Source organism: Pteropus medius, unplaced genomic scaffold (assembly GCF_902729225.1).
Source record: "Pteropus medius unplaced genomic scaffold, Ma_sr-lr_union100, whole genome shotgun sequence".
Taxonomy (NCBI): Eukaryota; Metazoa; Chordata; class Mammalia; order Chiroptera; family Pteropodidae; genus Pteropus; species Pteropus medius.
The window spans coordinates 280,355-304,440 of record NW_024355523.1 but is presented as its reverse complement, the minus strand read 5'-3'; the positions used below and the strand labels follow the sequence as shown (position 1 = coordinate 304,440).

General features: G+C 32.1%; 1 protein-coding gene and 1 non-coding gene across 2 annotated transcripts in view; one reads left to right on the top strand and one right to left on the bottom strand.

Annotated features, from left to right (window-relative positions):
• Positions 1–24,086, bottom strand: part of DYNC2H1 (dynein cytoplasmic 2 heavy chain 1) — a 255,285-nt gene that overhangs the window by 216,930 nt on the left and 14,269 nt on the right. Inside the window, exons 12-28 of the mRNA XM_039858749.1 lie at positions 23,500–23,695; positions 20,836–20,931; positions 18,092–18,244; positions 17,388–17,486; positions 16,179–16,318; positions 15,867–16,095; positions 14,855–14,982; positions 11,148–11,263; positions 10,372–10,499; positions 6,769–6,918; positions 5,882–6,087; positions 5,416–5,571; positions 5,212–5,326; positions 4,236–4,406; positions 2,815–3,197; positions 1,079–1,211; positions 869–986 (exon numbers count right to left, since the gene is read on the bottom strand). Of these exons, the coding sequence (XP_039714683.1) occupies positions 869–986; positions 1,079–1,211; positions 2,815–3,197; positions 4,236–4,406; positions 5,212–5,326; positions 5,416–5,571; positions 5,882–6,087; positions 6,769–6,918; positions 10,372–10,499; positions 11,148–11,263; positions 14,855–14,982; positions 15,867–16,095; positions 16,179–16,318; positions 17,388–17,486; positions 18,092–18,244; positions 20,836–20,931; positions 23,500–23,695 (2,717 nt within the window). The remainder of the gene's footprint in view (positions 1–868; positions 987–1,078; positions 1,212–2,814; positions 3,198–4,235; positions 4,407–5,211; positions 5,327–5,415; positions 5,572–5,881; positions 6,088–6,768; positions 6,919–10,371; positions 10,500–11,147; positions 11,264–14,854; positions 14,983–15,866; positions 16,096–16,178; positions 16,319–17,387; positions 17,487–18,091; positions 18,245–20,835; positions 20,932–23,499; positions 23,696–24,086) is intronic.
• Positions 4,619–4,737, top strand: LOC120599687 (5S ribosomal RNA). Its single transcript, XR_005651969.1, has one exon. It is a non-coding gene; the product is annotated as a 5S ribosomal RNA (ribosomal RNA).

The following is a 24,086-nucleotide window of genomic DNA, read 5'->3' as shown; positions in this document are numbered from 1 at the left end:
TTTTAGATTTTTACAGACCATACAGTCTCTCTGTCAACTATTCAAATCTGTGCTTGTAGCACAAAAGCACCTATAAGCAATAATGGACATGACTGTGTTCCAACAAAACTGTATTAAAAAATAAAAAATAAAAACCTGGCCATGAGCCAAATTTGGCTTGTTGGTCTATGGTTTGCTAATCCCTAATTATAAGTGAAGATGATGAATATCTTTTACTTCTTAAAGTTACCTGGAAATACATAGCTCTTTTCCAATAAATAAAATATTTTAAGAAAAAAGTCATCATTTCTGTAGCAAACCAATTCCATTTACAATTACCCAAAGAAAGCAATTCAACAATATCAGAAGCATACAGCACTATTACTCTACACTTTTCACCAGGTAATCTTACCTATTCCCATATAGTAATTATTATCTACATACAAATAACTCCCAATTTTACATCTCTATCCCGGATCTCTCTGCTAACAATAATTGCCTATTAAGTAAGACATCAATTGCCTCCACTTGAATGTCACTCAGGAGACCTTCAACTCAGTAATGAAGGGGTATGGTCTCCTTCACTTCCAAGCCTCTGCACAACCTATTCCCTCTGCCTCCCCATCTTTTTCTATCTAAGAAATCACCTTCTTTCTGATGTCCCAAACTGAGCTAAGTGCCATCATAGATGCAGTTATAACACCACATATTTATATCAACCATAGGAATTATCATATTTGTCAACTTACTGGCTTGTCTTCCCACTGAACTGAAGTTGTTTGAGTGTATGACATGTATTTTATTTAACAGTCTATCTCAGAGTCTAACATTATGCGTGGCAGATAATTGAAACTCAATAAATATTTACTGAATAAGTGTTGAATCTTACCAGCAAACAGTTTCTTAAGGTGAGACTGAATCACTGATGGGTTAGTAGACTGGCCCAGTATTTCTAATAAGTCATCATCACCAATAAAATAAAATCTTGGAAATGCTGAGCGTTTTTCCTAATAAAAATAAAACAAAAAGAATAGCCTTCTCATGTCAAATAATTAATATTTTAAGTGCTATACAATTATATATTTTAAAAAAAACACACCTCCAAAAATTCATTTAATGATTTCTGACATCTTTGAAGCTGATCAAGTATTGTTAGAAGAGAGTTTCTGATTCCTGCATGAGTAGTTAACGTTGTGACTCTGTTGTCTCTCTTGATGTCAGTCATTATTGATCTATAGAAGGAAAAAGCCATTTTCACATGTTTTAACAGTTTTTAGGCTGATAGATATTGAGATATCTATTTACTTTTTCCTGTTTAAAACACTATATAACAGCAATACATCATTATCCTTCTTATATTTATAAAAATAATAAATACTCCATTACCATTTTTAACCTATCATATTACAAATTACCTTATTTCACTTATTCATTAAACAAATACTAAGTCCTACATCATGAAAGTAACAGTCTATTAAATAATTTCTCAAAGTATTTAAATCAAATCATGATAAATGCTAAGAAGGAAAATTACAAAGTACTTTTAAAGTGGCTAATAAGGCAACCACTAACCTATGGCTTCTTTGAGAAAGTAATTTAAGTTGAAGTCTGAATGATGAATAAGAAGAAAAAGTCTGTGAGTAGGAGGGAAACAGTTTCTGGCAAAGATCCTAGAAAGAAGCATGGTATGTTCGAGAAACTCAAGGTTAGAGTCACTAAAGCAAAAAGGAGAGCAGCACAGGAAAAGGTAGAAAAATAGACAAGCAAATCATTCTTTATCCTTAGAGTAATAGGAAACCATTTTAAAGTTTTACTTAAAACAATAAAGGAAAGAAGTGATGAAACTTCATTTTTAAAAAATTATTCTAGCTCTTTTATGAAAAACTTATTAGAGAAGACAGTAAGTCAGAAGGTTAAGCAGTAGTCCAAGTTATGACAACAAACGTACTTCAGAATAATCAAAGAAATAGAGATATAAAATATATTAAGTGGGTTAAAATCAACAAAATTTGGTAACAATGAATTTGGAAGTAAAGGGAGATGTCAAAGATATCCATAATATTTCTGCTTTGGGCAATTGGGTGGTATCATTTGTTGATACAGAAATCTGAAAGAGAAAAAGATTTGTGGGAAAGGAATTGGGAGATGGGGGGTAAACCTATGATTTTAGTTCTGACATGTTGACAGTATATTTGGAACTCAGAAGAGAAATATGGGCTTGATATATAAATTGAGGAGACATTAGCAATAGAAGAGAATAGATGCTCACAGTAGATAAGATAATCTAAGGAGAAAGACAGTAAAGAAAGAACCTAAGACTGAAAACATGAGAATGTCTACATCTAAATGTTTTGAGAGGGCTGAGGAGTAGAACCAGAGACAGGCAGAAACCCAGGTGAGGACAATATCAAGAAGCCAAGGAAAGAGACTTTGTAGAAAAGAAGAAATGCTCAACTCTATTAAAATACCAATCAGAGATAAAGTAAAATAAGGAATGAAAAATGCTCATCAAATTTACAACGGTAAAGTAACTGATGACTCTAGAATATATTTGCATATATTACATATATGTATATATTTAAGAGTTTATTTATTAGCATATATTGTATTTACTTGTTTATTTATTTGAGCAGTAAAAACAGAAACCAGATCAAAATGGTTCAAAAAGTAAACTGCTTAATGATAGAAAACAGCTTCTCAGAAAGATCCAGTAGAGAAAGAGGTTGTATACACAGATGATGTTAATAATGTAAAAGTAATTAGCCTGTATTAAGCACCTCATAATATGAACAAAAATCTTCCGTATGTGTCTATGTCTTATGTAGCTGTACTAACCTAAAATCTTCATCAACTCTGTTGAAGCGTGTCTGTTCTTTTGGCAATGCTCCACGGCCAAAAATAGGTTCCAAATATACCCACTTTCTCTGAATATGGTTTAAATTCTGTAGGTATTCATCTAATTCTGCAAGTTTTCTTTCCCAAATTGATACTTTATCTTCAAATCCTTTATAATAAGGAGAATCCTTTAAGGATTGAAGAAGGCATCTGTTATCTCCAACTTGATTTACTATATCTTTCCAGTCTTTAATCAGCTTAATAGTTCGACTTTGGCTATCTTCATAATCAATCAATGTAAATACTGCTCCAACGCCCCAAAGATCAAGTTCACGTAAAGCTTCTCTGATTGTAACTTCACCTTGTGCCCGACTGTTTAAATCCTATTTAACACAAAAATATTCATATTTATTACTACTTAACACAAAAATATCCATATTTATTACTTCAACATTAATTGTCATATAAATAAATTATAAGAAATCTATTTTAAAAGAAAATATATTTTTATCTGGCTTTTCACCATAAGGCAAAAAATATATAAGTGGATATATTTTACGTGCAGTAAAAGAGAATTACTAGTTAATATATTAATGGATTTCAGATACTAAGTATCAGGTTCACATGGTAAAAGTATATACAAAGTTCTGCCTTACCCTTTTTACCTCTATAAAAGAAATTTCAATCATCCATTGGGAGACACAAAACAATCTGGCTTAAAGTTTTGCAGACCTCAGACATTTTATTGTAACTTAATTGTAAATTCTGATACATCCAAAGTGATTAGCAATCATCCAGAGTTATCTTCTACAGCAGTTGTGCTTTATAACCTCACCATTTTATAAATATACTCCAGGATTATCAACAAACATAAAGGTATACATTTTAGATAGGAAATAAAACAATTTGATATCTACACTGAATTTTACACTGAATGGGCAGAACACAACAAAGAAAGTCTGCCACTTATGATAAAACTGTAACAAGTTTTACTTTTACCTGAGACTTTTTCTAAATCTGATTAGCAAATTGATTCTTGGTTTAGCTCTCTGGATTTTTGTATCCCTTAGTTTCTGTTTATAATATATGCCATGACTTTAAATGTATTATACATAAAATGATTTCTATTTGTTTATTTTTTTGTTATGCTGACTCCCTTGTTAAAGTAAGACATTTTTAATTTTGTATTTTTTTTCTCTCTCAAAGAAGGGATTTATAGTATTGTTTTTCTACTCCCATACACAGTGGTACACACATTCAGATGTATTAGTAATGAAAGAACAATGAAATAATGGAAGACTATCACTATTTTAAGAGAAGAAAAATATTTAACTTGAGGTTTTATTTAAATAACAAAACATGAAGCAAAATCATGTTAACAAAAGTTAGATATATAAGATATTTATAAAAGTGATTCTTACTTTAAGGTCTGAAGCTTTGGCAACAATTTTATCAGCTACTCTGAGAAGATCACCAAATACTAATTTCTCTAGACTAGTACCCCTAGGAAGGCCAAGTAAACGAAAAAGGTCAAGCCAGTGATCTGGAGAAAGATGTTCTCCTCTCACATATTTCAAGACAGGAACTGCAATCTGTTAAAAAAAAAAAAGAAGAAGAATAAGAAGAAAGACATGTTGACACATTAGAGTGTGTGTGTGTGTGTGTGTGTGTATAAGAAAAATGCAAATTATTATTTACTGTTATGATTAGATATGAAAATTTTAATTACATCATCTTATTAACAATCTTAAAATCACATTCTTAAACAGAATTGTATAAAACTTTTTATTAAACATGGCTATCAGTCTACGGCCAGGCCACCCTGAACGAGCCTGATCCCATCTGATCTTGGAAGCTAAGCAGGGTGGGGCCTGGTTAGTACTTGGATGGGAGACCACCTAGGAAGACCAGGTGCTGTAGACGTAAAAAATAAAATAAAAAATACGAGATTGTAAGCTGCCAAGGTCCTTGCAATCTGTGAGTAAACCAAGGGTTGCCTCGCCTAAAAAAATAATAATAATAATAAATAAACATGGCTATAAATACATAGAAATTTCCCTTTGTAGCTTAATATATTTTAAAACATGACCTAAAATATTTATATTTTATTTTAGGGTAGATCTATATCTTAAATATGTTAAATGACCCATATATTAAATTTTGGTAGGAAGTATAAATACTCTGATTTATAACTTTAACCATAATTTTTTTACTTATAACTTCTTTCATATTGGTAGCAGAAATACAAATTATTTCTATGATTTATTCTATACTTCCTATTTTTTCAAGTAATGGAATAATTTAAAAATATGTAAACTAAAATTACAGTTTAGTCACATGATAAAAGATACAAAGTTCCAAGATCATTTTTAAATAGAATAAGTTAAACTATCTTACTTTATATTTGTCAACTTCTGATTGTAATTTCACTGTCATTACTGAATGTTCTTCAACCTTCCTTAATCTGTCATGCCAACTCATCAAAAATTCCTCAAACAGATATGTCTTGGTCCTATAAAATACCAGAAACACACTTTAAAATCTAAATTCCCCAAAACACTACTAAACTATTAAAATATAAATATTGTTTATGAATCAAACCGAAAAGTAATCCAATCTTCATTGGCCATTTCCTGAAATCCTTGCTGAAACTCTTCATAAAGTGTCCAAACTTGTACACAGCTCTCAATGTCTTTAGAGATGCTGCATGCCAATGAGAAGTTGGGCTCTTCTAATCCAAAATGATGACAATCATCACTATAAAAAAAAAAATGAAATATCATTAAGTGTTTAAAAAAGGAAAACTGTTAAATATCAATGTTATTTAAGTGCATTCCCCGTGTGTGTGTGTGTGTGTGTGTGTGTGTGTGTGTGTGTGTGTGTGTTGTAGGTAGGTGTATTTGATAGTGGAGGTACACAGTGGGGGCCAATGCCTACCTTACATAAAAATTTTACTTAGGCATGGGCTCTTCTAAATTCATTAACATTCAGTTTTTACAAAGGAGTCAAAGTGAAGTTGGTAATATATATAAACATATTTTATGTACACAATAAAGGGAAAACATACACCAGCTTTTTTCTTATGACTTCAAGATCATCAAACTCAATTTTTTTCTCTTTTATTGACTTTGCACTCTTATCAAGGGTATTCTGCTGGCCAGCTTCAATAACATCATCACCAGGTTTTAGCTGGTCCCAACGAGCTTTAAATTTTTCCAATTCTTGATAATAGATCTGAAGACGTGATTTCACATTTCCTTTCATCACTTCAATCTGTAAGCCGATAGAATTTATATCATTTAATTCAGAGTAAATTCTCACTTTATTTTCACATTTTTATTTCTAACATTTTCTACTGAAAGGTGAAAAACTATCAATACCAAATTTTCAAAATATTATTTTTAATTACTGATTTCAAGTGCAATAAAATAATTCAAAAGCATAAGTTAGACAATAAATTTACGACAGATACCCACAAACATAACCATTAAGAAATAATTCATGTGATTAATGGTACCTATCACAACTATCAAAAGGTGATATGACAAAAAAAAAATGTTTGTTCAATGACTACCAGTTGTTCTACCAGAGGGCATTTCCCAGACTCCCATGCAGCTAAAGGCTGTAAGACAGTTTCTGGTCAACAGTATATGTGTGCAATAGTTATGTGTAACTTCCAGGTTAAAAGACACCATACACGGTAAACAAATTCATTCATAAGAAAGACTGAAAATAATGCTATAGGCAGTCCTGAATACCAAGAAGTGAAGATAAACTATGTGAAATGATAATCATTATATAAAGTGTTTTACTATATAGAAGTACTAAGGGAGGCCAATTTCATCAGCAATGGAAAATTCTTATAAACCTGAGTTATAATGGAATAAAGATAAGCAAGAAATCTTAAGAAAAAATTAAGTTTCCATTTTAACAAAATGACTGAAAGGTTCTTACCTGATCTTTAATCATAAGTTGGTGACTTTCCATCATCAATTCAAATTTATCCCACTTAGCTTTCAGATTACTAATTGTTTCTAAACCTCTACCTGCCACAGTTCGTAAAAGTCTGTTTTTATCTTCAGCTTCTTGAAATAAGGGCAAAATCTAAAAGTTAACAAAAATAACACATTGTTATTTTGTTTACCTATTTTATCAAATTTCTTTTTTTCAATTAAGTTTATTGGGGTAACTGGTTAACACAATCCTATGATTTTCAAGTGTACATTACCATTTGACATCTGTATTTTCTATTGTGTGTTCACCACCTAAAGTCCAGTTTCTTCAGCTACCATATATTTTATCCCCTTTACCCTCTTCGCCCTCCCCTTATCCCCTATATTTAACCACTGCTATCCTATATACCTCCCCGCCACTCCCCAACCCGACTAGTAACCACTACTCTATAGTCCTCTGGTAACCACCAGTCTATAGTCCACGTCCATGAGTCTCTGTTTGTTTGTCCTACTTATTTGTTGCAAATTTCTTAAAATTCCACTTATTTTAATTTTTGTTTCATGCTTTGCTTTTTAAAATCAGATTTTTGCTTTTAAATAATTCTTAAATTCTTGGCTATAAAGTTTCAACTGCTTACTTATTATAATTTACAAACTCAACCAAGGCACTCTGACATCAGGAATTTAAAAAGGATAATAAAAGTGATAATATGAGATTGAATAAAACCATGAATCCATGTTCAAAGTAAAGTTCTTATTACAAATGTTCCACACATAAGAAAATGCAAAAAGAGGCTTCTAAAACAATTGAAATTAATGATTATCTAAGAGTTAACTAAATTACCCTACTTAATAACAAAGGAAAGACATGAAAAAAGGTACTTAAGAAACAGACAAATGAATAAGTAAAATCAAACTCCTGCATTCAGTTTCTACTTAAAATGCCCTAAATTGTATAGTTAGCAGTTTTAACAGTCTGGGTATAGGTCAATAGGTGCTAAAGTGCTTGAATTGCCTCTAAGCCTTTTAAAGCACAGTAAAACAATAGTGTCGTATAAATTAATACCTGTACATTTACTAATCAACAAAGCAATAACAGCCATAGAAAGATTTTTTTAAAAAAATCATTGTGCATACTTAATCAACAATAACAACAACAAAAATTGAAATATGTCTGTATGGCCAGCTGGCAACCCCTGGGCATGATCAGTTCCATCTGGAAACAGAGAGAACCAATGGACCAAGAAGCCACACTGTACTGTAAAAGTCAGTACAAAAAAAAGAAAAAAAGAGTAGGATTCTAATTTCCTACATGAGAACAGAACTTAGGTTAGCCTGTAAAGACTTTATAACAGTTTCCTAGTCTACCTGCCTCCATTCCTACTCCTTCAAATCCACATACCAACAGAGACATCGAAACATAATTCTTGCTGCTAAAAACCAGCAACAACTCCCCAATATCTACAGACTCAACCCTAAGATCCTTAATGAGGCTCACATGACCTAGATTCTGCCTAGCATTTTACATTCTCATGTCACTTCTTGCTTCACATGTTGTTCCCAGTATACAGCATCTACTCATCTTAGTTTTTGTGATGACACACTTCATTCTTTTCCTCTCATTTCATTCTCAATCTCTTTTGCTGCTTCCTCCTATACTCAAACTCTAAATTTTGGAATGTCCAAACCTGGTCCTATAACCTCTACCGCATGTTAGCAACCAGATGGTCTTAGTCTAATTCTATGGTTTTAGATATCATGGATATAAAGATGACTTCCAAATTTATATCACAAGTCTTTACCTTTACTCTAAATTCCATATTCCTCATTCAACTTCTACCTGTGATCTCAATCCCCACCACTTCCAATCTTCAAACACCTTTCTTCTCTAGTCATCCTCAGCTCAATAATTAGTATCATTAGCTTCCCAGCTGCTCAAGCCAAAAGGCTAAGAGACATGTTTACTTCTCTTTCTCTAATTCATCAAAAGATCTTGGTTTTAATTCTGAAATATATCATCAATTTCCTCAGTTCTCTCCATCTCTGCTACTACATGGTAATGTTTCTGTCATCTCTCATCCACCAAATGCAATATCCTACTAATTAGACTTTCTGCTACTTTTGTCTCATTCCTATCCATTCTCTACAGAGCAGCCAGAGTAATTGCTTCAAAATGTAAACCACATTGTGTTGCTCTCTGCTTAAATACCTCCAAGGACTTTCTATTACCCTTAGGAAAAAAATCCAAACTCCTTATGATTATCTAAAAGTATCTTCATAATCTGGTCCTTGAATACCTCTCCAATTTCACCTAATATTTTCTTCCTTGAATACTATGATTTTCTTGGTAACTTTCTTGACAATATTTACATCTATATCTTCCTTGAGCATACACTAAGTCCCTTCCCTACCTTAAGATCCTTGTATTTGCTGTTCTTTCTACTTAGAATGATCTGCCCCCAGACCTCAGAATGGTTGGCTCCTTATCTTTCAGGTCTGAGTTCAGATGTCATCTCTCTGAGGTCTTCCATGTCCACCCACCCTAAGTAGCACTTGCCCAGTTGAGCATGCTTGTTCTCTCACTTCTCTGGCTCCTCCCGCCTCTCTCTCTTCCTCTTCCCCTCCCCCACCCCCCACACACACACACGAATGTGAAGTCCATAAGAACAGATAATGTTCACAGCTGCAACCCCAACTCCTAGCACCATGCCTGAAATATATCGGGTAATCTATAAATAATAAATAATGAATTAATATGTCTGTGCTTTAGCTAACTGCCACAGCTCATAATGCTGTTCCTTCTTTAGTCTTCTAATAGAGAAGTATACTTTATTTGCCCTTAAACCGTCTTTATACCTTTAAGCCTATCATATCATAAAAAGTTTGTAATTCCTCCCACCATGAAGGTGTATTATTTAAGTCACCTTTAAACTCTCTTAATAATTTTAAGTCTATCACATAGTAGGGATACATAAAAGATTGTATTCTGATTTGAATTATTTCTCCTCCTCCTCTAAACATAACTCAAATGATCCATAATATATTTTATAAAACTTTGGCTTGCTTTTTCTGGGCTCTAGCCTTCTGGATACTGTTTTCATGAATCTTTACCACACTCATCTTTAATTATGAGCTGCTCCATCGTGTGTGTGTGTGTGTGTGTGTGTGTGAGAGAGAGAGAGAGAGAGAAAGAGAGAGAGAGAGAGAGAGAGGAAGGAGGAGGAGGAGGAGGAAGGGGAGAAGGAGTAGGAGGAGGAGGGAGGGAGAATTCCTAATTCTTCTCTAACTTCATATTAACCATCCTAAGATTACAACCCTGGAAGTAACAGCATGAATTATTTAAGTTTAGTCTTATTCTAATATGCCACATCATAAAACAGACTGCAATTTTTTCTGAAGACAATAATAAGCATTATTGTTATTGTTTCATTATACCACATAACATCAATAGTCCGATCATGAGTTGATCAACTGGACCAGATTACACAGACTTCCTTATAATACTGAAATTATCTGATATTTCTAATTAATCACAAAAAATACCTAACGTAAACATTTCCAATGCAGTAAAAACAAATTAAAAACTTTATGTTGTGATTCTCACCTCTGGTTTCTGCTCTTGTAGCTTACTATATTGTAAATTTGCATCACCTATCTCTTCCACAGACTGGGGCATAATTGATAAGACTGCCATAGCTTCAGTCACAAAGGTATCAATTTCATGTAAAAGAGCTGGATAAGTAACATTGAAATATAAGAAATATTATTACCACGAAAAATATTCGGTTATAAAATTTCTAAATCAAAGTGTGTTAGACTGTAATCTAATACATTAAACTCTAAATTATCATTTGCTTTCATATAACATAATTTCAAAATGTGTAATAAGCAAAGAAATTTCTTCTCATGAAAGTTTACTTGTTTCACATTGTACTTAAAAATGTTAAGTAAAAGGTAAAAATATATTCATTCTTAGTAAATTTTACTCAAAATTGGGGACTTTTTCAGTCTTTTAAATAATATGCTAAAACATCTCAGTTAAAAGGAAAAAAGAAAGTGTACAATTTTAGAAAATAGTAGTCATTTGAAGAGATAAAAGGAACACATTATAACCAGAATTGCCGACCTTTTTCCATAAGATATGCAACAGACACTAGCTCAGACAGCAAATAATAAAAACGCCTTTATTTTTAGACCTCTTAGAAGTTGAACATAGACTTTCTTATTTATTAAAGTTATCATTTTAAGCATATTTTATTTATAATACTTTTTGTATCAGTTTTTATTTTAATCGTCATTGAGATTCATATTTCATAACTATCAAAGTACATACCTCTCTCCTATAATTAAGTAAAAATAAAAATAAAAATATATCTTTACCCTGGATGGACTTCTTCAAAGAAAGAACAAGCATATCAAATAACTTCTGGATGAGATCGTCAATCACAGTCTTCACAGGGCTACAATTAATATTTAAACAATCTACCTTGACAGCACTGAAAAATGCCAATGAACATATTTGGACATTAAAAAGGCTAATTAGAAGAAAAAATTCTCACATTGTGATTTTTTATAATACATTTTAAAATGTAACTTAAAAGTATTATTGTGATCTTTAAGCACATTTAAATTTCATTTAGCAAAAATGTCTTACACATACTATTATGAAGTTTTTCATTAAACAATGATTTTGTTATATCATTGTATCAGTTCATTAAGAAAGGCAGTAATTATAAATTGCTAAAGTATCAACATGAATATACTTAAATATTTACAAGCTTTATTTGTCACAGTATGTAATACACTTTTTAAAATATTTATAAAATAAATTCACTATCCTGTAAAGTACGAACAATAGTGATAAGGAAAAGAAAATAGAGATAAAAAGTGAATATAGATTATTAAGGCACTAAGAAAAAAAGACACTTCTTATCAAATTGACATAAATATAATGAATTGTTAATGCATATCTTCAATTGTGTGGGCAAACACAACTCTCTGAATTGTTGGTACAAGTATAAAATAATGCAACTTTTGTGAAGAGCAATTTAGCAAAACGTATCAAATAATTTTAAAATAGGTATATGCTATGTATAGCCTTTGTCTTAGTAACTTCGCCTTCAGAATTTATCCTAAGGAAATTTTCAGGGCAGACTCCAAGATTATACACAAGTATCTTCATCAAAGTAATAATTATAATAGCAAAAAATTAGAAACAAGCTAAATGCAGAAATGCTTAAATAAATTATTGTACATTCATACAATTAAAAATTACATTTTTGAGCACTAGGTAATAACATGGCAAAATACTAATGAAATAGTGTTAACTAAAAATGGCAGGATACAGTACAATCCAAATTTTGTAAGTATATGTGCTAATATGTCCAAATGTACTAGTTTAATTATCAGAAAAAAGGCATACATTTATAAGAACGCTAATTCTTTGCACAGCACTCTTAATGCAAATTGTAATGTTCTAAGCAAACAGAAGTTGAACCAGACTTGTTTATCTGAGGAAAATGTCATATATTTAGCTTAAATTATACAAAGTTAAAAAAAAAAAGTCTGATAATTTTGGTCACAAAGATTATTTAGAAGACTACTTGTCCTTTTTAAACCATAGAGCCAGGTAACAATCTTAGAAAGCAAGTTTACAAGTGTTAAATACTCACAGATTTATTTTTTAAATATAATTTTCTCTTAAAGTTTCATTTATTTATTCTCAATTACCCACTAACTAGAGAAATTTAAACTGCACCAAAACATGTAAGAGCCAACTTGCCTGATAAAGTTTATGTGATTTTTGAATTCCTGACACATAAAGTGTCAAGATTTCTAATATTTGATACATAAAGATAGATGATTTTATAAACCTAAAAAATTATACTGCATTTTGCTAACAAGTTGACATAAAGTGATCTGATTATAGCACAGTTATACTGATTATAGAATCCCATGGAGAAGACTAACATTCGCCTCTCACTTGAAAATCTTGATAACATGCAGCTGAGGCTCTATTCAGCCATAGATAAAACGGAAATAGTCAGACAACCTACCCAAAAATTATATCCTTACTATAGTATCTGAAATAACATCATTAGAATATGGCTTTTCTAATCATACAGCATAGTTTCAAAAAGTACCCATAAAATAAATGTATGTATATACGTATATGTTAGCTTAGAGGAATACATGTTAACTTATTAGCAAGAAATAACAAAACGAAAAAGGTAATGTGAGACAGGCATTCTTTTTGTTTTGTTTGTTTAGCTTTGGCAGAGAAGCATAAATAGGAAAGCTTCTACAATAAGGAATGAACAAATAGTGGTAGCAATAGAGGTCCTTGAGCAGTCAGGTGACAGCATGAAATCAAGCAAGACGGGCATGACTGGGATCAAAGACAGTATCCAACAAAGATTAGAAACCTCATATAGAAGTATTACAAGAGCTATCTTTTCCTTACTTCAAACTAATATAATGGCACTATCATTATTCGAATCACCTAAGTTCAAATCCTCATTATTTGTCTCTATTCCTCATTCTTCATCTTTCTCTACAAATAATACCTCTTAATACCTTATATTTCCTTCTCCCCTTTTGAGTACCAAAAACTTAATTCAATTAATTGTTACTGGTCGTTTGGATGATAAGAGACTAACCTCTCTTCCTCCAGGATCTCTTTATTCAACCATGCAGCTTGTTATTTCCAAATTAACATTCCCAATGTAGAGCTTTGGTACTGACACACTTCTGTTTAGAAACCTTCAATAGCTAGCTAACCATTCCAACATGAACGAAATCCTAATTCCCCAATTTAGAATGTAATACTTTCCCAAATCTATACCTATCCTCCCATTTCCAGGAACATCACCTCTAGTCTCTAAGAAAACATTAATTCTAATCAAATTTTCAAATAATCAACTTATTTTCAGCATATAAATCTCTCTCTTGAGAGTCTCTTCTTTAACCTCCAATACTCATTTCTATATGTCAAAATCCTAGTTCGAGTATTTCTCTTAACAAAAGTTTCCCTGATTTTGCCACAAATGGATGAATATCATCATCCTGTAAACCTTCATAGCCTAATTCAATCTCTAATATGGAGTATAGACTATTCCATCTGATATTAATAACAATTAATAACATTTATTGAGAACTCATCGTGCCAATAATTTATATGCAAATTACTCATTTAATCCTCAAAATATTATGAAATAAATACTATAGTTGTAACTATTTTAAAGCTGAGAAAATTGAGGCTCACAAAGTCTAAATGATTGTCAAAGTCATGAAGCTGGTAAGAGCCATCAACTCCGGAGCCCACTCTGAACCCCTAGGTGTATTTGACTTAATCATCAAATATATTTGACTTATTGCACTACCAGAGAGCAAGCAAGGTGATCTTAGGTATTCTGTCTTCTTCTTCGTTTTACTCTCATAGGACAAGATTTTATGTATTACATATGCTCACCAAATATTTATTGAAAGAATGAACAAATGAATTAATAAAAGTGATATTATTCTTTATAGATAATATATACACAATTAAATGAGGCCTTTCATAGAGCTCATTACAAAGAGTGGTTCCAGTTATATAAATTTCAAATAGTGAGGGGGATATATTCTCAAGTAGCTGGGTAATGAGATGCCCCTCAGAGTGTTTCCTCCACATTTAGGGCAATACTAGGTGCAGCACTGTGTTGTGTGCCTCCCAGGACATTCTTAATGGAAGCAGAGCAGTATAAAAGCAGAGTCAAATGTCATTAGTTTTACATCCTCTACTATGCTCTTGGCAGTAGCTTCTTACCATTCTTAAACTGTGCCTATGCATAGCATATATTAGTTCCTCATGCCAGATCTGGATAGAAGCCACTTCCTTCGATCTAGTCTATCCAATTAGGATCAGCAAGCAGAGTCTTAGTCTCAGTAATGCCCTACTCAGGTGACACTCAAGTGTCATAGCTGAGCTCTTGAGGAGGTATGAAAGTGACTTACTTGACTTCAATGCCACTAAGTAAATAGTACCTTTACTGTCCCATGGCAAAACTGTTATGGTACATAAGTGCTACTACTTTAACTTCTAATACCTTGGAAGTCGTTCTACTTCTTTTCCTTTTATTTTCAGTGCTTTAAAGTTTTTCTCCCAATCATGAACAGTAGAAAGATGCTTTTCCACTAGAGCTTCCATATCAACTTGCCCAATTACAATCCATTCCTATTTAAAGAATGAAAAAATATTATTTAAAAAAAGAGAACCAATAAACATTTTAAAGATTAGGATCTAACTATTAATAAAGATTAGGACTCAACTAATAAAAAGAGATATTCAAGTAAATTTCAATTTAAGTATCTAAATATAATCATTACTGCACAGTCTAAAGAATGAACAGAAAAAAATGATTTAATATAAAATACAATGACCATAAAACTCTTTCAAAGAGATTGAAAAACCCTTTCTTTAGAGTCTATTCTCAATTTTGATGTATACAGAGATAGAATTACTTCTTTAAAGCCAAGAGCCACTACAGGATACAAATCTGAAAGTATCCACATTCAATTAATTCTAGAAACCTAGAATACAGAAGCATTGTATTGCCAGTTATGAAACTGGTCAAATTTTCAGTCATAGTCTAACCAATGAACATAAGTGAGCGATAAATGCAATTAAGGTTTATCTTTGCAGTTAGTTGGTAATGATGCACTTAAACAAAAGATGCTAAATCATCTCGATCTCATTAACTTTGAAGGCTTTTCTCTACGGATTGTTCTTGTTCCAAAGAATGGAGAAAAGGACATATTTTCCTGAAAGGAATTAAAATTGACACAACAGAATCATGTCACATTCCAAGTTGACAAAATAATTTTTAAAAAGTTAGTTTCTCAATCTTCAAATAGTTAAAGACGAAAAGAAAAAAATGTTTTGATGTAATTTTTTATCAGTGGCATTAATATAACTTGTATAAAAATCCTCAACCCTGGCTCTCTAGTTTGCCATATTTTTATTTTATGCCACACAAAATATACTATTAATTTGTACATTTAATACTAATTCAATCGGATGAAAGATTAAAACAGGATGGAAAATTACATGTCCCATACCTTATGTTGTTGTAAAACAGCTAACAATCTCCTAAAGAGATCTTCTGCTTTGCTGAAAATAGTCAGAAATCCACTTGCATTTCTATCAATCATAATAGAAAAAATCGATTCATCTCCTGCTTCACCCACTCCTTTGAACTGATTAGGGATACCGATGAATCTCTTCATTTCTCTGTAATATTTAGCCCGGATTTCTTCAAAAGGAGGCCTGAATTGTAACCGTCCTTGTCTGAAAGTAAATAAGTAACTTTGAAATATAAACTACTAGAAAATTATAAATCGAAAATTAAACTGTGTTTCAAAAAATCTTACTTGTACGTTAAGTCTATATTTATTTCTGGTAGATTCTCATTAAGTGCTTCTAAGCCCATCTGATACTGATGTTCCAGAGCTTTGTACAGCTGATGATTCCAGTGCTGTTTCCACGCATGCATGTCACTTGCTTGGAATCCCTAATATGTTACAGTTACATTTTTTATTTAAAAATTAGATAGTAGGGTTTTCATTTAATGCTTTCATATCACAAAGTAAAATTACATGCAATAAAAAATCATTTTAAATATCTTAAAACTTACAACTCCTTAACTGCTACTTGTATTATCAGAGTTTAGATAGAATCAAATATGAAACTCTCTAATTTTCATGTTTATGAACAGAACACAAAAAAGTCAGTAAGATTTAAAAAATCAAGTTAATACTAAACAGATTTTATATGGATTTTATCTCATGATAACGGTAATGAAAACAAGAGTTTTTTGTGTTTGTGTGAACTGTTTTAGTCCTTTTTCAAAAATCTATATCAAGTATAGCTCTTCTCTTCCCTTCCTACTCCCTAAACAATTCATCACACATTTAAAATTAGGTTAAATGTAAAATCATGTTAAATGTAACATGTTAAATGTAAAAAGAATACTTAGGATACTTTACATACTTCTTTGCTTCCACATAACCATAAATATATCAATTCTAATACTTCTTGTTTCTTTTAAAGTTCTAAGGATTGAAAAATATATGTGAATATGTAAGAAATCTAACTCATATTCTATCAAGATCCCATTACCAGATACTATGTAACAGGCTCTGTACTAGCCACTTTGGTATATATCATTTCATATCAAAATGTGTATAGAAGTGAAACTTTGCCCCCAAAAAAGTTCTAAAATAGACTCATTTCAATCATTAAGCTTCAGCTTAAACTTAACTTTGTGTTCTAAAGATGTTACAATCAGCTAAAAGAAAACTAACAAATGATAGATATCCAACACCAAGTCAGAAAAACTACAAACTCTGAATTGAGTGAGATATTTGAAAATCTGAAAGACAAATAAAAACTTTTATATTTTTTAAGTGTAAATGCATTGTTCATTTATGGTCTTTAAGTATAATTCAGTAAAATTCTAAATTTATTAGGAATTCTTTAGTAAAGATTTACAAATAACATAAACTTTTCATCAGTTCATATATTCACATTCTGAAAAGTTCATATTTCAAAGTGTAGATACATAGTAAAACATACTCTACCTGTGCTTCTACACTTGCTAAGCCAGTTCTCAATTCCTGTAATCCATCTTTCCAACGCTGCTGCTGCCGAAGCAGATCAATATTCATAAGAATTACCACCTGTTAAAAATAAGAACACAGTAGTATCAAAGTCTCACCTGATAAATAGTAGTAACTTTCCGTAGAACTGGACAGACACCACCCTAACCAAGTGCTCAAGGTGAACTCAATCTAAAATAAGACATATCAATACCTGATTGATGCATTGAGAAAGACAAACATCATTTCCGTGGCATTCCTGGCAAAATTGCATAATCCTAATATTTAATCATGAGAAAACATCATTTAACCCAAATCAAGAGATATTCTAGAAAATAACTAACCAGTACTTATCAAAAGTTTCAAGGTCATAAAAACAAGGAAAGACTGAGGAGGAGGAGACTACAGAGACTCAGCAATTAAATGCAAGATAGGATCCTTGAAAAGAAAAAGGACATTAGTGGAGGAGTTTTAAAATTCAAAAACAGTCTATTTCTTAGTTTTGATAACTATATATAGGTTATATAGGTTGTCAACAACAGAGGAAACTGGGTGAAGGGTAAGTATGAACTCTCTATTATATTTTTGCAATTTAAGTCTCAAATATTTTCCAAATAAGTTATTTAAAATTATATCCTAAATACTTTTTAAACAATAGCTTATTCAATATCATAAATAAAGTATACCTTTTCACAAAATGTAGTGTGCCATTTTCTCAGTTTTCTATTTTCAGTAGCAAGTCGTTCAGCAGCATTTTGGAGTTTTTGAATGTAGCCTTCTAATTCTTTAGGATTATCCCAAGTAATTTGTGATTTTCCCCCACTTCCTGCTTTTGAATTCTAAGGTATAACAAATGACATTTGGTACTTAAACACATTTCTTTTTTCCAAAAGATTCAATATTCTACATCATAAGTTCAATTATCCCTAATACCAACCAGCAATAAAAAGAACATATAATTTTTCCATTTTATAAATGATAAACAATCTGGCCAAGATTGAGTAGCCCCATTCCTTCCAGGTACTCCCTCTTATGAGTAAAAAAATCCCTGGACATAACATAACAAACAAGCATAGGAAGAGTGAAAGGTAGAAATAAGAAGACAGTCAACAAATAAACTTTGGGAATGGAGAAACAAGACACCTTATTGTCACCCATATATCCAGGACAGGGCACTGGAGAAGTCTCCAATCTGGAACTACCCACAGGGATAAATAAAGCTCCAGGAGAAGCCTACGCCCTCTAGCCAAAGGACAAGGAAAACAATGGCCTAATAACAGAAAACCATTTTAGTAAATACCACCCTACTCCAACTAACACCAGTGGAAAAACCACCTCTCTGCAGTTTCAGTGAGACCAAGTGAGGAGCTGATCTTCCACTCCCTGCTTGGCAAAGACTGGTAGTGCTCCAATTCCCACCAAGGTAAAGTCAGCAGGGCTGAACAACACTTCTTCTGAGTTTTTAAAATCATATTGGATGACTGAAACAAAAAATTATAACACCATCTGATCTACGTATGCAGAGGAAATACTTACAACAAATATGCAAGAGTGGAGAGAGTAGAGACCAAATAGAAGTAAGGTTTCTCTATTTCACTTGAAATGGTAAGTGGTAAGGCATAGCAAGTTTCTGAAATACAGCAGGCCCTCAATAAATAGCTAATGAAGGAATGAAACTAAACAATTATATAATAAATTCAATAAACTACTCTATACAAAAAGCATTTATTGATAATTACTATATATGACTTACTGTTGTATCACTTGAGAGTATGAAAATATAGAGTCCCTTCTCTCCAATATTCTACAATATAGTGAGTTATATTGAATTGCCAGAGAATTATAAAGACTCTTAGAGTTCTCTCTCCTCCTATCTTAGTTTTTTATCCACTAATGTCTCATTTAACATATATTAAATATAATTATTTAGTTCTTACAACCCAATTTCTCAAAATAAGTTTCCTCTTCAGAAATATCAAGATATTATTTTGAATACAACAGAAAAGAAAAAGCTCTGAAGGCTTACAATTAAAACAATCTACATATTAGGTGAAAATGTCAAAATAACAGTCTGATGCCGTTTGCAAAATACACACTTATAAACATGCACAGAAAACAAAGTTTAAAAGGTACCAGACAGTTAAGAATGGACATTTCTTGCTGGTACAATTAGAAGACCTTTTTTCTTTTTGTTTACCTATATTTTTGAAACTTTCCATTATAAACTCGTATTGAACTTTGGCAATAGGAAAAAAGTGTTTTTATAGGTTTCATATAATTTTATATATAGATTTCATGTAGATTTATATAACTTCTAGTTAATTTTAAGCCTGAGAACTAGTGTGCAGAAACGAGTTAACATAGCAAGTCTAACTGCTATCCCTTAAAAGACCTGCTTGAAAAACTGGCCCTTAGTGAGCACCTGGTAACTTGAAGTTTGGGAGGGTTCCCATCACCCTAACTTTTAAGAGTTGCTCACTGTACCTAAACAATATGGTTTATGCTGAACACTTGATTTGCTTCTGAGAACCTGGAATTTTGGTACATAACTAGGCTGAAGATTCCTACATGACTAGCCCTCAGTAAAAACCTGGACACTAAGTTGCTAATAACCTTCCCTAGTAAGACAACACTTCACTTTGTTACAAGTTGTTGCTGGGGGAATTATAATGTCCTGTGTGACTCCACTGGGAGACTACTCTTAAAAGCTTAAGCCCGGTTTCTCCAGGTCTTCACCCCATGCACCTTCCTCTTTGCTGATTATGCCTTACATCCTCTCACTGTAATAAATCATTGCTATGAATACAACTATACACCAAGTCCTGTGAGTCTTCTTAGCAAATCAAAGAACCTGGGGGGTAGTCTTCAGGATCATGACCCAACAAGTTACCTACTTTCAAATAAAAGAAGAATAAAAGGGTATATTCCTCTTCTACATAATTTTTCAAATATGTCATTTATGAAGATTAAAAACATAGATTTCAAAAAGTTAGCAGTCACATAGTAACATATAGTTTAAAAACTACTGTGGGTTCTCCTAATTTCATATGCGTGGTTATTTCAATACACATAGATAAAGAGCAAATAAATTTTAAATTGTAAAATCAGACAATTGAAAAGTACTAAAGAGTCTTGTGTATAAAGACCTCACTCTTCAATGAATCAGAAAATATAATGGCATACAAATTGTATATTATACATATTAATTCAATTGATCAAAATCAGCACCAAAATATGTGAAACATTATAACCATTTAAATCTACAGTTTGAAAAAAATGTTACTCATTAAAAGTGAGAGATGTCATTGACGAGCAACATACAGCTTTAGATCAATGGCTATATTAAGCTGGAGGGTATACTAAAAAACTAAGAAATAAGATACACTTCATTTGTAAAATCTAATTATAATAACATGAAACGTCCACTTACCTTAATTATCTGTTCAAATGCTAAGGCAGATTGTAACATCATTGGCCTCTGACTTTGAATCATTTGTTGATCAATAGAGTTGTAAAAATGTGCCACCTACAAAGTAAAAGATCTAATTAGCAAAAATCAATAATAAATAGCACACCTTTTTTTTCCATTTTTATTTGTCTGAATGGAAATAACTTCTAAATTCTAAAATTTAACAAAAAATAGTTTTTTCATCTCCACTACAGCATTTATGCATGTATTATTATACACAATTAACAAATTGTGTTGAGTTCCTATAATTTGCCAAGTCATATCCTGAGGGCTGATTAAACAAAGATTATAAAACCTATTACCCTCATCTCTTGGCAAGACCAATGAAACAGGGTCCTAATTCATCTCTCTCTTTTCAATCAAGGCCTCCTATTGTCTATGCAGAGCCTTCAAAGCAGTCAGGGCAGTCCTTTTTTAAACATACCTTTTGCTTACTCAAAACCTTCCAGTGACTTCCCAATACATTTGAGAATAAAATCCAAACCCTCAAAACTCTTACCTAAATCTTCCTATGGTTTCCCAATATACATAAGAATAAAATGCAAATCCAAAATCCATGTCCTTACCCAGCACAAACATTTTATATAAACTGTCCCTTTACCCCACCATAAATGTCCCTCATTGCATTGTGCCAAATTGGCCTCACCACTATTATTCTAACCCACCAAATGAGTCTCTTTTCAGGAACTCTGTATGTCATTCACTCCCTCTCTCTGCAATATTCTTCCTCCAGATATTTGCATGGTTCTTTTACTCACTTTTTATCATGCCTCTTTACAAATATTACCTTTTCAAGACCTATCCTGATCACTTGGGATAAAATAGCGGTCCTGTCACAATCCTTTTACTACATTTTATTTTTCTTCAAAGTACTTATCACTACCTAATGTTGAATTATTTATCTGTTTGCCATCTATCACCCATACTAGAATGATGGCTCCAAGAACAGTGCCTAGCAAATAGCAGGCACTCAATAAACGTTTGTCAAATTAATGAATGAATCAAGAAATAGAGATACCCACCAAGTACAATGGTGGACAAAAGAGGACACTGTCGACTCTGTTGGAGGAAAAGGAGAGGTCCGAGGAAGATCAAGTGGAGACCGTGGAGAAAGTTTAAGGAGACCATCTTTTAATTTTTGTATCACCAGCACCTCACAATATTCTTAGCACAGAGGAGATGCTTAAAAAATATTTAACTAATTTAACTTCTTTCCACTAGTATTCATTAAACTATGCTTTATTTGGTGGGGGATACCCACTCCCCTTATTCTATAGCACAACAGTCCCAGAAAAAGTCCAGTCAGGAAAACTAGAAGCAACGGAACACATACTATTACAAAAATCTGGCCATACTGCTATCTAGCCAACATCACTTCACATTTCCTACTCTAACTAAATGTCTGCTAATAATAATGGTCTATATATAAGTAGATCTTCCCGATTGTTCTTCCAGGAGTAAATACAAATACTATGCGACCATTCATTCATCTCTTGAGCTCCTATTGTGTTAAATACTTTAGATACAAAAGCAAGCAAGCCTCTCTCTTTCTGAAATGACCACCTGCACCAACCCCTTGTGCTCTTGAGAAAACATATGTATGCTCTTCCAGACTCAGATCAAAACATCATTCCTCTTTAAAGATTTATCTGATACTACCTCTATCCCTACCCAGGAAAAAAAATTGAAAATTACCACCCCTATGCTTTCGCAGGACTTTCTGAACATCTATAACATAGTACTCATAATATATTAAATGTTATCTATTCGTTCACATATCTGTCATCATTATATCAATCAAAATAGAATAAATATGGGCTTTGCAGTCAGAGTGACTTGGTATCAAATCGCAGCTTCATAACTTACTAGCTGTGTGGCACTGGGAAAATGATGTTACTAATTTAATCCTCCATAGATCAAGTGACAGGATTAATTTAAATAACAGGATTAATTTAAATAACATCTACCAGAGGCTTGATGTTTAATAAGAACTCAATGTTCAGTTTTCTCTCTTCCACAAGACCAGTGGTTCTCAACCACAGTTGATTTGCACCCAAGGTGATATTCAGCACTGCTTAGAGATTTTTTGATTGTCAGGACTAGGCATGTGCTACTGGCCAGAGATGCTGCTAGACATCCTACAATGCACAAGACATCCCCACAAAAAAAAGAATCAGTCCAAAATATCAAAAGTGCTGTTGCTGAGAAACCCTGCACCAGAGTGTGATAGTAATATATTCATTTTTATATCGTCACTACACTGTGCCTGGCAGTAGAGATGCTCAATGAATCTTTGTTGAACAAAGAACAAGTGAAAGGCAAAATACACAAGATACTGTTCCTGTCCTCTAAAATCTAAATAATCAAGAAAGAAAAAAAATATTTTTTTTAAGCCAGAGTGATTTGCACACTGCACTGCACACAAAATAAGGAACATTCAATTAAAGGAAGACAAAGAAAGTAAATTTTGAGTTTGGAATTGAAGGATGACTTTGAGTTTTCTAATCAGAAAGAACATATCAGTGCATGGAGACAAGTTCAGAGAAAAGTCAATTTTCATATTATTAAAATATTCTAATGTGATGAACTCAGAATAGCCATGTTTTCAAAAATATAATTTCATACTTGTTTAAGAATAATTGCTTGCTTGCAGAATTTCTGTGCAATGTTTGCAACTTGCTGTATTTTGGCAGGAATAACAAAGCCAAGTGCAGAAAGCTGACGAACTTCTCTCAGAAGAATCACCAACCGATCTGAATAATGCACTTTTAATGATCCATCATTAGGATCCAATTCCATAATTCGACTATTAGCTTCAATACTACAAAACAAAATGAATAACTTTTTAAGTTTCATGGTCTCACTCTTCTGACTGATGAAAAACACAATAGTTTTTTTGTAACTTTTCTGTGAATATAGCATTAATTTAATTACAGTTGTCAAGTTATCTTTTTCCCCATTGTATCTCACAATTCGAATCTTGATAATAAGCTGCAATATCTAAAATATAACATTATTATTTCAACTAAGCAGTTTTGAAGTTGGAAAAATCAATCTCAAAAAATCAAATCAAATCAATTTCTTAACCTTCAGGTAAGAATCAAAACTAACATCACATCCACCATAAAGAGAAAAGGTTTTGGTTCATTTTCTAAAAGGTACTTTATATATATATATATAGAGTGAGTATATATATATATATATATATATAT